The sequence below is a fragment of the Armigeres subalbatus genome, chromosome 2, assembly GCF_024139115.2.
Source record: "Armigeres subalbatus isolate Guangzhou_Male chromosome 2, GZ_Asu_2, whole genome shotgun sequence".
In the NCBI taxonomy this organism is placed as follows: Eukaryota; Metazoa; Arthropoda; class Insecta; order Diptera; family Culicidae; genus Armigeres; species Armigeres subalbatus.
In genome coordinates, this window is record NC_085140.1 from 26,699,313 (window position 1) to 26,714,932 (window position 15,620).

Sequence of the window (15,620 nt, forward strand, 5' to 3'; positions counted from 1 at the left end):
GAATATTATAACATTTCTATTCACACTCCAGAATAAGATCATCGGCTATGTGATGATCCATCCTTTCCCGTTCAGCTGTACTCGGTATCTCTACATCGTAATCAGTATCAACATCATCTTCATCACTCAGTTCTTCCGAGTTCTCATCTCCCTCTCCCTGTCTTAGTTGGTCTGCGTAAATGGCTTCCAGGGTTTCCACTCGATCCCGATAACCATGATGATTGACTAAATGTGCTGCATACGAAGCCGGATCCGTGGTGGGGAAAATACAGTGAGAGCACATCTTGTGGCCGAGTTCATTCGACAGCATCGAGTGCAGCTCCATGTGGGTGACGAAATGGTCCACCTCTCGGTACAGCTGATCGCATATTTCACAGCGGTATTCACCGCCCATGGGCAAACAGGTGGTTTCGTGCTTTTTCAAGTCTTTCAAAGATATAAACTCCCTCGGACATGCGGGGTTTCTGCATTGATGGTAAGACAATTCACCCATGTCTTTGTGGACTTTCACGACGTGCTCGGCAAAGGCATCACTGGTTTTCAATGATACCAGGCAAATTGTGCATGCTAATGGGCCTTTGTGAACACGCATGTGGATCTGAAACAAGATTAAGCAATTAATTGGTACTTCAAACTTTAGGTAGTTGATTTCCTCTAAATGAATGTGTTTCAACTATTGGAGTCAACTAGTTATATTTATAAATGACATTCTAAATTTCATAAACATCTGTTCCTATAATACGTCGTACTTTTAAACCTGTCTTATTTAAAAATTATACGATGTTTGTTGAAAATAATCTACATACTTAAATCATTTAACAGATTTCGTTGAAATTCACCGAAATCTCAACATCAGAATTGTTCGGTAATTATTTTATAGATTTTCTGTGACTTTTTTTTCCTTTGTTCAACTTTTAAACCAACTGAAAATATGTAAAATTATCGAACGAACAGTTGTTTTGAGATTTCGGTAGTTTACTGGATACCACAAAATAATCCCCAATTTGAAAAAATGTCCCTAGAAAATTTGAACACAGAAACTGTAATCGCAACTTACCAATAATTCCGGCCACGTACCTTCCACTTTCCCGCAGTGAAAGCAAACGTGCACCGTTCGCGTGGCATTCCTCTGCTCTATGTTTGCCCTGTTTGTTGGCTGCACCTGAACTCCGTTGACGAACTTGGGATGAGAAATCAAGTTGTGTTCCTCCAACTGTTTGCATTTGGAGAATCGAACCGAGCACGTCACACATTTGAAATAGTAGTTTTCCTTTGGACTCGTTCGGTGCACTTGCAGATGGCTGACCAGTTTGTGAGCCGAATACACTTGTGCCGGGCACATGGGACAGGAAAACTTCTCCAGTTTAGAGTGTGTTAGCAAATGGGGCAACATATCACGGTAGAGCCGAAAACGAGATGGGCAGTACCGGCACTGATAGGGAAGATTTCCCACCTTAGGGTGCCTTTTGCGGTGTTTAAGGTATTCAACTATCGAGAAGAATTGACCATGACACTCCAGACATGTATGCGTGGAGTTTTTTGTATGCAAGAAGTTTCGCACATTTTGCGCTATATTAGGCAAAGAAGCTATCGGTCGAAGCTTCTTTTTGACGATTTGCTTTTTCGGTTGTTGTTTGACAACTGAAGGAGGTGCATGGTAAGCGTGTTCACCAATTCGATTCGCTTCGCGCTCTTCTCCTTCGTCTGCGGTGTCCGTTTCAGACGATGACCGTCCTTTCTTTTTCTTCCGGCTCGCGTTCTCGCCAATTTCAGCTGTCGGTCCCACGACGTTGTCTTCCAGTTCTTCATCTTTAATGGGAGCAGGCATTTCCATAATTGGATCATCATCCAGCAGATTTTGATCGTCTTCTGGTTCAATTTCAACCTCTTCTTCCTTAATTTCGACTTCACCGCAAAAGTTCCCAAGAAACATATCACCACTGTCCTCTCGATCGATTCCAATCAATTCATCGTCGACGTCGATCGCATCGTTCTGTTCGATTTCCTCAAACATTTCTTCACATACTGTGCTGTCAGCATCGTCCAAATGTTCTTCTACAGTATTTTGCTGATTATGTTCTGAATTTACTTCCTCTGTATGTTCCGTACGCACTTCTAGCTCAGTATGTTCTTCACGTTCCGTAGCTTCTGCAGATTCCTTTTCCGCTTCCAGCCCAGATACAGTTTCGAGTACTGCTGCATCGGGTACTTTATCTGGTTGTTCAGCTGTGTGAATTAGGGAAGGTTCACTTTTAATTAAGTAATTAGGGTACTGCTAATCAAGTACCTACCATCTATGTTTGACATTTCTTCATCCAGGTGCTCTTCTGAAAATATAAATTAATATTCAGTTTTCATTTGTCTAATAATTTTTTCGTCGTAATCTTTGATTAGGTCAAACGGTCAAACTCCAAATCAGTAAATAAGTAATAGTTTATGTGCAATCATTTGATATACAAATAATCGAACTACAGAATAAGAAAACTACTTTTTTTTTTAAATAATAGGAAATGCCTTAGACGAATCGTGTCCAACCTGATCAAAACCGAATCGATGAGGTCTGCTCAAAGTTTATAATTGAAACCGGCATGAGGTATCGTTGTGTAATGAATAAAATCAAAAGTAATTTGGTACTTGCTCTCTGGTACTTACCTTCAAATGTTTCTGTTACATCCTCCGTGGGCTCTTCATCCGGTTCCACAACAAACGGTTCCATTTCGTCCGCGGAATCCATTTTTGCTTCTGATTGAACGATTCTTTGCTTGGCTAAAATTTGAATTTTGAAATTATTTTCTCGATCTGATAAATTCGATAAAAATAGCAAAAATAACACAAATTATTTTTTGAAACTCTCGAAAACAATTTTGTTTTCGTTGCTTTGATGGAAATAAGAGAACTGTCACAAAGGGTCGGGAAAAGGGGCGATAGTAAATAATAAAATACACCGCGTTTAAATAATACACTGTAAAAAATCCTCTAGTTTTCGTTGATCAATCAAAAGATATTTTAGTTACTACACACCCGTTTCAAATCACTCAGAGACTGAGTGAAATTGTATTGCCGTCTCTTTTTTTCTCACTGAAAAGTTACTCAATTTTCGTAAAAAGTGGAACTACTCAAAATTTGAGTAGTTCCACTTTTTACGAAAATTGAGTACCTTTTCCGTGGGAAAAAAAGAGACGGCAATACAATTTCACTCAGTCTCTGAGTGATTTGAAACGGGCGTGTAGATAAAGATTGTCGCTCTCCGGAACATCTTTTGCTGGCGAGGATAGGGGATCTAAATGTCAATGAAGGAAAAATATATACGATTTGACAGTTATGTACCACACATGTTTCGGACAGCAGAACAAAGGGTACCGAAGCGACAATCTTTATCTGGTAACTAAAATATCTTTTATCAAATCCCGTCAAAACATTTACTCGCTCAATAGATTATTTTGCTTTAATAATATAAGGTTAAATTTTCCAAAGAACGTATTTTTTGACGCCTCTAAGTATTTTTAAAATTTTAAACGCAAACGTGCAGCACTTTCTCGGTTTTTGTTTTTAATTTTCAAAATAGTTGTAAGCCTCCAAAATATGAGTTCTTCGGGAAAGTTTACCTTAAATAAGCCAAAGAATCGACTGAGGTGAGAACCATTCCATCGATTCGTTTAACTTTTAGTTAAAATTTTACAATTCGATTGTTATTTCTCTGTGGATCAAAATGATCCTGCTCCGGAGCATGCACGGTTAGAAAAAAGTACCTAATATTAGGTTCTTTTCACTCAAATCTGGAGTTTAGAGTGAAAACCTAAAATAAGGTATTTTTTTTTTAAATTTAGGTAGAATTCACTCAATATTGAGTAAAATATACTCAATTTTAATAAAATAGAAACTAATCAAAAGTTAAGTAAATTTCACTCAACTTTTGTAAACATGAGATTACTTAACGTTGGGTTCCCACACTTTACTGCCCTTGTTGAGTGGTTTTGCTTTTCATTTTATGACAACAAAGGGAAGAGAAAGGGAGATGCAAGATAAAAAAAAAGTGCCAAGGTGTCAAGGTACAATTAAGTGGTGAAATTAAATGGGATTGTTCAAACTCGTCTTATGACAAGTGAAGACATTCCACTAAAAAACTCAAAATAATTTTCTTAATATAACAAGCTGTTTTTTTTGTTGTGCGGAATTGATCAAAAAATGTTCCTTCACTTGCTTGAGAACAAAAAAGCAGCTCCGTCCGCAATTAGGCTTTCAGCGATCGTATACGTACACACACGTTTCACTCACACTTTTACTCGGTTTGTTTGCAACCACGAGCAGCTGTCACGGCAAAATCAAATGGGATTGTTTGCAACCATGAACCTGCGTTCGTGTTGGTGAGAAACGTCGGCGAGACCCTAATACTGAGGTCTACACACTTAAAATAAATCGCGAACTTCGGTAAAATTTGACCGAAATCTCAACAGCAGAACTGTTCGGTAAATAATTCTACTGATTTTCGGTGATTTTGACAGTTGAACAATGGAAAAAATTACAGAAAATTTGTAACATAATTACCGAACAGATCTGATGTTGAGATTTCGGTAAAATTTACCGAATACTGTAAAATGAGTTACGTGTGTAAGCTTAGCATTAGGCTTTCTGTACGTACACGCACATTTCACTCACATTTTCATGGCAAAATAATTGGAATAATTTTCAACCATTAAAACGTTTGTGTTTATGAGAAATATCGGCGAGAGCCTAACGACCCAGAATTCGTTTATGAACGCGATAGAGAAAAGTACCTTATTTAGAAAGTGTTCATTAGGCTCTTCCAGTTATTGATTGTACAAGGATGTTATCGATCATTTAGCAGTTTGTCAATAACTCGTTCCATAAAAGTTGAATTTCAAAATGTGAGGACTTCTAATGCGAAGGTTTTTCTACAACTTTGCCTGATGGTTCTTTGTTTGAATTCGATTAATAACAGGGTTATAGCGCTAGTTGCAGTAAATTAAACTAAATGATGGGAATTTTGTTATCATTTAGTCCAAGTTACTAAAACTATAACGAGGCGGCTATGTCCCATTGAGGGATGTTATGCGAATCAGAAATATGAAACTATTAATAAAATTAAAATCCATAGTATTAACCTGTGTCAGCTTGTTCAATATCAGTTGCACTGCTTTCCGATTCTGATGATATCTGCTCGACAATAGAATCTTGCCCGTCTGATCTATGTAAATAACGAGTGGGTACCAGGGTTGCCACTACTTTTTGGGGAAAGTCTGGCATGCTACATCTTAAAAATCTGGCAAAATCTGGCGAAGAAATTTGTCTTTATAATTTTTAAAATTAAGTGATTCGAACTAAAAATATGATCTAATTATGTCGACCTCTGTTAAATTTTTGTTTGTTTTGACCATCTGTTTGCTTTTGATCTATGTTTATCAAAATTATACTTCTTAAAGAAGGTCCGCCTGAGATATTCGTCAAATCAATTCTATATCGGTAAAAATGAGATTTTTGGTGTTCATAACAATTTGAGTATTTCAGAAAATTCAGATCGAGTTGAATGATATCTAAGCTGTAAAAGTTCTATAAATTATAAATACAATATAAATACAGTATTGACCCGATTTTGTCACTCCCCGATTTTGTCTACCCCCGATTTTATCACGTTTTCGACCCGGTTTTATCACCCCAAAAAAATTTGTCTTTTTTTTTATTTTCGTAACTTTCACCGTTTGTAGTTGATTACGAACTACTTCTAAGTACCTGGAAAATATTCTATAAGCAATTTCAACAAGAAATAACGGATACCGTTCACGCATTTGGCCTTTCCAAGGCATAAAATGATTCATAGTTGTGGAATGAATTAAAAAATTGAAAATAATTTTTTTCCAATTTTGTCACATACTCTGTTTTATCACCCCAAAATTCACCCGGGGGGTGATAAAATCGGGATATTACTGTAATTATTGAAAAAAATTGACTTCAAAAAGAATATTGATAGGTAAATATAGTAAATAATTTAATTTTTGTAACAAACAAAATTGTGCCAATTTAATTTTTATGAATTGTCCATAACAACAGAGGTCTTTGATCTTCTGGAGCGTAACAAGCCCATGAGAAGGGAGTTAAGTCAATAATGATTTTACCACTTTTACTTAGGTTCCGAATCTTTCCGAGAACCTCCGAAGGCCACTAATGTTCATGAGAATGGGGCACATCAATAATTCGTTATTTAGAGAGGGATGAGTTTTATGAACTGTCCTCTTTTTCGGATGCCTCGAATCTTCCGAAGGATCTCTGGCTGTCACTCAGGTCCATCAAAATGAGTTTCATATTGTTTCGGATCTTCCAGAACGACATAGGATTGTTTAATAACCAGGAAATGTGATAAGCCATGAAAATAGACAATGTGATTACATTATATTGGGATTCTTATTACATAACGTTGTAAGCATCTCCAGAACACGAAACGCAAGAGCTTCTTCTTCAATGGCTCTACATTCCAACTGGAACTTGGCCTGGTTTCCAACTTGTTATTCAATTAGCATTTCCTCAGATATTGATTGAAAGCTCTTCTATGCCCGCCTTTGAATGAGTATGTATCAGATGTGGCAAGTACAATTGGTTCACTATGCCCAGGAAGTCGAGAATGTTTCCAACCCGAAAGCATCCTAGACCGGACCGAGAAACGAACTCGTCATCTTCGGATTAGCAATCCTACGCCTTTGCTCGCAAGGCTACGCAAGAAATTACGCCAATAATTGGTTTTAACATCTTTCTTCCTTTAAAACCGATTTCGGGGAACCTGCCAACTGTCCGGACCAACATCCACAGAAACCACACCTTCACTTTGATTACAAAATATTGAAAATGATTCAAACATTAGTTTATTGAAGCTAGTTGAAGTGACGGTCGTTTTTGAATTGCTAATGCACTCGCATCCCGAGCAGCACACTTTTATTAGACGATTTTCTGTAACTCTTATACTACCGATTCTGGTCACCAAAAATCTGTCTGATATTTGAAAAGTCTGGCATTGTGGATGGTTTCTCTTTTTCTCTTTTTGATGCCAAAAAGTCTGGCAGTGCCAGATATATCTGGCATAATGGCAACCCTGGTGGGTACCCAGTCTACCTCCCCAGTGCTCGTCATGTTAGATGGTTTCCCTTCAAATGGAATTTTGAATGTTACAGAGTTGAGAAACAACATTGATTGCTTCAACATATTTACCGTACAAAAAGTGCCATTCGCAAATGCGCGCCCCAGGTCGAACTTTGCAACCGATTGCTTCCCTCCATAGCTTCAAACGTTTTTTTGCCAGGTTTCTGAAGAAGATGGTTTTCTGCTTTGAAGGATCGGGGACGACGAAAAAGCTCAAATTTTTCTCGAGCTGACTGTTAAGCCTCTTGTATCTGCATTTGCAACTCGGAACACAACACCAGTACTGTATCTTTTCACGTTTTTTGGGATTATTTGCCTCCATTTACTTTTGTTTACAATCGGAAATACGATAAAAATATAGATAGTGGAATATATAGATGAGCGAAGATAAATCCACTGTCTCCAAACGAACTGTCAAACGTGTCTCCAAACGAGCATGACGTCACGATTTCAATGAAAACGTTAAGGGCTCTGACGTCATATGCGCGAGTGCACGGGCAAAAAAATCGACTCAGCCATGCTTTCGCTCATCTATAGATTCTACTATAGATAGTGGAATATATAGATGAGCGAAGATAAATCCACTGTCTCCAAACGAACTGTCAAACGTGTCTCCAAACGAGCATGACGTCACGATTTCAATGAAAACTTTAAGGGCTCTGACGTCATATGCCCGAGTGCACGGGCAAAAAAATCGACTCAGCCATGCTTTCGCTCATCTATAGATTCTACTATCTATAGATTCTACTATCTATAGATAAAAATATTACACACTGATGGTTGTCATGCCACAACAAAAATAGACGGTGTAACGCAAGTATACGCACCACGGAACGGTGTAACGCCTCTGACAACACGCTCAGTGAAGATAAATGAATTATGGGTCCTTCTAAAGCCCTACCCAGACATTTCATTGACGAACATTAAATTATATTGTTTCCATATCATACGTGAGTGTAATTTCCATATATTTTTTGACTCTTTTGCAATCATTGTGATGACCCAATTCATTTTGAGGTTATGCGCAGAAGGAAAACAAACATGTATTTACTTGATACTTGATGGGCTATAGCTCTTCGATGAACCTACGCCGAATGGAGTATCCTTCTCCACTGGACTCGATCCTGGGCCAATCGCTTCCAGTGGCCCTGAACATTGAGCGCCCTCAGGTCCTCTTCAACTGCAAAAAGCCATCGTGTACGCGGCCTTCCACGAAGCCTGTGTCCTCTTCCGAGTTCTCTACTAAATATTATCTTCGCTTGACGTACTTTCGGCATAGGAACAACGTGACCAGCCCACCGTAGTCTGCCGTGTTGTATAAGCTTAATAATATCCAGCCCTTTATACACCTGGTACAATTCGGGATTCATGCGACGCCGCCAGATACCGTTCTCCTGTTTATCGCCGAGTCACAGACAAACAGACATAACTCATTGAACATTTACTCATCAAATTCATCGTCGTTGAAACACTAACGACATCTGCTGATTTCAGTTAGTTGGGCAAATCACGAACCAGATGGCGGTAGTGAGCAAATGTCAAACTAAAGCAAAAACGATGCGCGCGCCTCGAGCGATCGATTGACCAACTAATGATTATTTGAATTATCCAGTAAATCAGTGAACGATGGGAATTTGACGAGTGTTATGTCTGTTTGTCTGTGGCCGAGTATTATCCGCAGGCCCTTACGCTCGAACACTCCGAAAGCTCTCCGATCAGCCTCCTTTAACGTTTAACGTTTCCATGTCTCATGGCCGTATAAAGCCACCGGAAGAATCAGAGTAGTATACAGCGCGAGTTTTGTTTTCGTTTGCAGACTACGGGACTTCAGCTGGTTACAAAGTCCGTAATAAGCCCTATTTGCAGCTGCAATACGCCTTTTCACCTCGCGGGTAACATCATTATCGCACGTCACTAATGTTCCAAGATACACAAATTCTTCCACCATTTCAAATTTTTCACCATCCAGCACCATTTCGCTACCACCACCACTAATAAACCCACGTTGATTGCCAGCGACCATGTACTTCGTTTTGCTGGTATTGATCGGGAGCCTCTTCCACAAAAGCTGCACAAAAGCTTCTTCCACTGGACGGCGATCAATTCCGATAATATCGATATCGTCCGCAAATCCCAGGAGCATATGCGATTTTGTGATAATGGTACCGCTTCTTTGCACACCAGCTCTCCTAATCGCTCCCTCGAGCGCTATATTGAACAGTAGATTCGAGAGTGCATCATCCTGCTTTAATCCATCTAAGGTAACAAATGACGTCGATATTTCATCCGCAACCCTTAAGAGCCCCGCACATAGCATACGTTTGCGTTGCGTTTGACAGTTTTCCCATGGGAAATGTGTCAAACGCAACGTAAACGTATCCTATGTGCGGGTCTCTTTACACTTGATTTGATCCGTCTAACGTTATACGAATTAGCCGTATTAGTTTCGCCGGAAAACCATGTTCTAGCATAATTTGCCATAATTCATTCCTTTTCACTGAATCGTACGCCGCCTTGAAATCAATAAACAGATGATGTGTCTGCAAGTTGTACTCCCGGAGTTTATCAAGGATTTGTCTCAGGGTAAACATTTGATCCGTCGTTGATCGGCTCTCACGAAAACCTGCTTGGTATTCACCGACGAAGGATTCTTCAAGCGGTCTCAATCTGTTGAACAGAATACGGGACATAATTTTGTACGCTGAATTAAGGAGTGTTCTTCCTCGATAATTGGCGCACTCCAGTCTGTGCCCTTTCTTAAATAGAGGGCAAATGTGGCCGTCCAACCAGCTAGCAGGCATTTCCTCGTCTTCCCATATTTTCGACATAATATGGTGCAGAACTTCATAAAGCTGCTCACTGCCGTGTTTGAGAAGTTCAGCCGGGAGCTGGTTCTTCCCCGCAGCCTTATTGTTTTTCAGCTCTTTAACAGCTTTTATAACCTCATCTAGTGTAGGTGACTCCACAGCTTGTCCATCATCGCTAATATCTATTCTGTTCACCGATGCACCGTCACTTCCTCCATTCAACACCTGGCAGCCACTTCATTTTTATCTGTCAGCAAATTCCCTTGTTGGTCGTTGCACATGAAGGGAGATGGCGCTGTCTTTCTCCGCACGCCATTGACAGACTCATAAAACCTCCGCATATCGTTCTGCTCCATTTTTTCCTGCACCTCACTAAGAGCACCTCCACGGGAGTCCTCATCGCTATTCTTATTATAGCGCTCCATTCCGAGTGCTATTTTAGGATAGCACCCCATCTTCCCACCGGTGGTTTCTGTTTTAGGAATAGCGACTTTGTAAACATATTGAGTTCTCACCGGGCATTGCTAAAAGTAGTCATCTTCTTCAATGGCTCCACATTCCAACTGGAATTAGGCTAGCTGCTTAACTTAGTTCTATTAGCATTTCCTCAGTTATTAATTGAAAGATTTTCGGGCCCGCCATTGCAAGAGTATGTATTTTGTGTGACAACTATGCCCAAAAAGCCCACTCGAAAACATCCTTAACCGAATCAGGAATAGAACTCGCTATCTCCGGAGAGCAATTCTACGCTTTTGCTCGCAAGGGTAGCTGGAGATCCGTCGTAGTAAATTTTTTAACCGTTATACCTTCTGGACTTCCTTTCTCCTGGAATTTTTTTTCGTGGATTTATACTTGCAGTCAAAATAAATCCTCCTGAAATTCATACCAGTTTTCCTACAGGAATCTCTTGACAACATCCTGCAGGAATGCCTCAACAATTTTTTCTCTGAAGGATGTCCCGGAAAAAAAATTGTAGCAACATCCGAAAGTAAAGAATTCCCTTGAAAAAACTAGGTTTTCAATTGAAATTATCAAAGATATTATTGGGCAATTCCAATAAAAGTATCCCGAAAGATTCTGGAAGAAATCCTAAAACTATTCTGGGAGAACTGCTGGGGAACTCCCGGAAAAATCTGCCAGGGATCCTACATGAATTTCCAAAACAAGTCATAAATGAACGAACGACAGAAAAGAGAAACTTGCGGAAGATTTTCTGGAGGAACTAGTTGAAGAACATACTAAATAATTACTAAAGGAACATTCTGAGAGATTCCTGGAAGACCTTGCAAAATAAAAACAGTAGAATTTCCTTTCGCGAACAATCCATGAATATTTCGGGCTCTAGCGGGAGCCGGTGCGCATCGCTCCTTTTTTTTTGTCTTTATTTAGGAGACTTTCAGCCCGAGGCTGGCTCATCTCCGAAAACATCGCTGCTTATTATAGCTCTATTACTTTAATTACTTCTTCGCGGAGTTGAACTGGGGCACTAGATAAAAAAATGGATATTTCCCTTGCTATTTAATAACTATTTAATTCCATCGAAATTGTTCTGAAAACAGAAAAACAGATTTTCTGCAATTTTGATCGATACCAAAGTGACGTTTCACAAAATAGCAACCCTGTATGGAAATTTAGCAACCCGCAGTATGGGGCGCTAAATTTGGAAACTCACGGCTAATTTTGAGTTGCGTTCTTATTTTACATTCCCGTTTAGATACCTCCGGTGTAGAAGTGGGTCCCTATAAAGGGCCCGGAAATAGCGATAGGGCCCCAGATGGGGACTCCCGTGGAGGTGCTCTTATACCTTGTTCTTCGTACTCTTTTTTCTTCCTGCGGTGGTTTCGTTTTTCGGCTGCTCTTGCTTCCTTGTACCGATCTCTATTCGATCGGGTACCCGACACCAACATCCGGCTTCTGGCAACGTTCTTTTCGTCTGTCACTCTCTAACACTCAACATCGAACCAACCCGTCCTGGGTCGCCTCTGTGCAGTGCCTACCACTTCTCGTGCTGTTGTGCTCACCGCTCCATGGATCGACTCCCATAGATCGTTGATGTTGTCGCTAACGTTGATTGCACTTATCCGTTCGTCGAGCTACTGGCGGTACTCAGCCGATACTCCTTCGAGGTAGCAAACATGTATTTACACATGCCGAATTGCACATTAGTGTGCGAGCGATAAACGTCACACATCTCTATCAGAGTCTATTATATATAGAGTTACGCAAAGAGTGAAGCCAAATCTACCTATTGAACTGTCAAACCGTCTACCTATCGAGCAAAGTAAACAAATGCTTGTTGGTAAGGCGGAAGTATTGTTATCGCCTGATGATTATTATGGCGAATTAAAACTCATGAATTGAAATGTATTATATTTGTTCTAGAAACAGCTTCAAAAAACTTTAATACACCCTCCAATAAAGTTGCAACAAGAAACTCACGTGTTTGCACTCTGTAGGTGACTTTGGTTATCGAATTAAAAAGCTTTAGAAGTGTTCACTCCCGTGAAGTCACTTGAAGGGTTGAACAAAAATGAAAGTTTTCAACATAATAACAAGAGCATCATTCAGAATAAGAGTAAGAAGATCCTCTTTGCGCAACTCTATATAATAGACTCTGATCTCTATATGGGCCTGACGTTTTGAGATGATGGTTCATTCGTTCTGAAATGTTGCACAGCTCAAAATTTGCTTTTAATGTCTCAAACACAAAAAAATATATTTTTACTGATTTAGACTTTTACCTGAATTTTTCTAACATCGGTTCCTGTATTCTTGGCCGATTCACTATCGTTTGCAACCATAAACGAGGTAGGGCTTTAGGACCCAATTATTGAAGAAACTCGTGGAGAAATTTCAGAATCCTCAAACAAATTTCCTAAGCAAAACCTTAAAGATTTATGAATGATTTTGCAAAGAAGAATAAAAGGATTTCTAAATAAATTCCAAGATTTATCCAAAAATTCTTTCCAACCCTGGAAAAATAAAAGAAAATCAGTTTTTTCAAAACAATTTTGGCGTATATAATTGAATTTCAGGGAAAATATTCGATTTGGTGGGTTACGTGCCCCAGCTTAGCTCAATGATCTTCATCCGCCAAAGGATGACATTCCAATAAATTCGAATATCTGGTGTGCAAAGAAACGGAACCGTCATCATCCTCATCATTAAGTCTTACATGCTCTGTAATGTAATGTTATGTAATGTAATGTAATGTCTGTCGGATGCTCTAAAATGCAGTATCACCTCGAAAAATTTTGAAGTTTGATACCCATATTGATATGGTTCTGGACGTTTTTCAAATTGGCCACTTCCCCCGGGGCACCTGGAACCTACTACAGAGTGGTCAGGGTAACTGATCGTCCTGAATAGGGTGTCCCAAAAAAACACGATGTTCAAAAAGTTGTAGTGCTCAAGGCTCAAATGACAGGAAATCGCATGCGGAGCATTTCTCTAGAACATTCCAAAATCCTAAAAAATAGTTTAGAGGCTCCGACCGGCTCCGACAGACCATTTTTTGAAAAATAAGCTTTTTTTTAATAAATTGTCAAATATTGGCTATTATCAAATACTTCTTGTGAGTTTTTCATTCTTTTAGATTTTTTTCATTTTTCTACATACTGTGACCAAAGTTGATTCGAAAATTGCGTTTACGGGACCTACACGGTTAGAAAAAAGTACCTAATTTTAGGTACTTTTTTTCTCTTGCATCTCCCTCCCGCTTCCCTTTGTTGTCATAAACTGAAGAGTAAAACCACTCAACAAGAGCATTAAAGTGTGGGAACCCAACGTTGAGTAATCTCATGTTTACAAAAGTTGAGTGAAATTTACCTAACTTTTGGATAGTTTCTATTTAAAATTAAGTTTATTTTACTTAATATTAAGTGAAATTTACTTAATTTCAAGAAAAACTTACTTAATTTTGGGTTCCCACACTGAACCCCCGATTTGAGTGAAAAGTACCTAATATTAGGTACTTTTTTCTAAGCGTGTACATACCTATTTAATATTTGAAGAAATGTGCATTTTTTAGATCTATTCTTCAATAAAACTCGATGGCACGAAGATTTTTCTTCGATCATTTCAAACCATCATTCAAATAGCATTATTTACGAGGAAACTTTTCATAAAATAATATTTGCAAAATGTTATATGTGGGCTGAGTTATTGATGTTTTGGTGAAGCAAGATTTCATGAAAAAATGCGTTTCTGTATTCCAGAATATCTATAGATATATGGACAATTTGACGGATTTGGTCCCAAAGATGAAACAGGTAAAAATGAGATGCTGCTAGCTGTATTGAAGAACAGGAAGGACCAGCGGAACTCTTCGAAGGCGTCAGTTCGCAAATATTTACATGATAACTCATAAAAAAGCAAAACCACTGAAATTATAAAACCTGAATGAACTTATAATGAATAAATCGCATTACCATATATGTATTACTTTTTTAACCAAGAAGTTTATTTGTGTGGTAATCAAAAATATTGTCTATGTGTTATTACCAGAACTATTAATATTGGATTTGATGGGTTTCTTGCTGTAAAAGCTCAATTTTTGCCCAAAATCTTGCTTCATCAATAAATCAGCCCACATATAAATTTTTTTCAATATTTTTTTATGGAAAGTTTCCTCGTAAAAAATGCTATTTTGAAGGTGGTTTGAAATGATCAAATTTTTTTTTCCTCGTGCCAACGAATTTTATTGAAAAAATTACCTAAAAAATTTCAACAATTAAAGAGCTGGGACGGGACTTGCAAAGAGGAAAAAATGTAACTTCATCTGCAACCAGCAAGCGCTGTCACGAATTGTCAGATGCAACCAGCACCTTTTTGTGTAAAAATATTGGTATCCATCAAAAAGTATTCCGAATGATTTTGTTTTACGAGTACTTTTTCTCTTGGATAAGTATTCTAGAAAAGCCGGACAGCTTAATATTGAACTGTTATGAATACGTGTTTTATTTCCGATAGGAAAATCTCTTTAAAAATAAGATTATAAATCCGTAAATTGCAAACACTTTTATTGCGCTCAGAAGATTCTACCAGGGATTTAGGTGAAACACTCAAGGAAACAGTTGAGAATCGTCTATTCTATTCTAGAATGTCACAATGGGGCACGCAGAAAATTTTTCCATGAGGCATTTGATATCTTTGAACTGAGTAGGATGTACTCTGAATATTTTTATGTGCACATTACCTTTCGCTTCTAATAACATTACCTTTCGCTAATAACGCACGAAAGTTCTATGAGAAGTTGAACCGTTCACGTAAGGGCCACGTGCCACAGCCCGATATGTGTAAGGACATAAACGGGAACCTTCTTACGAACGAGCGTGTGGTGATTCAAAGGTGGCGGCAGCACTACGAAGAGCACCTGAATGGCGATATGGCAGACAACGGTGGCGGTATGGTAATGAACCTAGGAGCACGCGCGCAGGACATGCGACTTCCGGCTCCGAATCTTCAGGAAATCCAGGAGGAGATCGGCCGGCTGAAAAACAACAAAGCCCCTGGAGTTGACCAACTACCAGGAAAGCTGTTTAAACACGGTGGTGAGGCACTAGCTAGAGCGCTGCACTGGGTGATTACCAAGGTTTGGGAGGATGAGGTTCTGCCGCAGGAGTGGATGGAAGGTGTCGTATGTCCCATCTACAAAAAGGGCGATAA

General features: G+C 39.0%; 1 protein-coding gene across 2 annotated transcripts; it reads right to left on the reverse strand.

Annotated features, from left to right (window-relative positions):
• On the reverse strand, positions 1 to 7,519 carry LOC134218317 (zinc finger Y-chromosomal protein-like). Of its 2 annotated transcripts, none has more exons than XM_062697259.1 (5): positions 7,216 to 7,519; positions 2,653 to 2,766; positions 2,292 to 2,327; positions 1,058 to 2,226; positions 1 to 598 (listed from the first exon to the last, which is right to left on the reverse strand). In XM_062697259.1, the coding sequence occupies exons 1-5, from the start codon at positions 7,466 to 7,468 to the stop codon at positions 17 to 19; spliced, it is 2,154 nt and encodes a 717-aa protein (XP_062553243.1). In that variant the 5' UTR covers positions 7,469 to 7,519; the 3' UTR covers positions 1 to 16. The 2 variants fall into 2 exon arrangements, with proteins under 2 accessions (XP_062553243.1, XP_062553244.1); XM_062697260.1 differs by lacking the exon at positions 7,216 to 7,519 and adding an exon at positions 5,124 to 5,280.
• Positions 7,520 to 15,620: the final 8,101 nt, after the last annotated feature.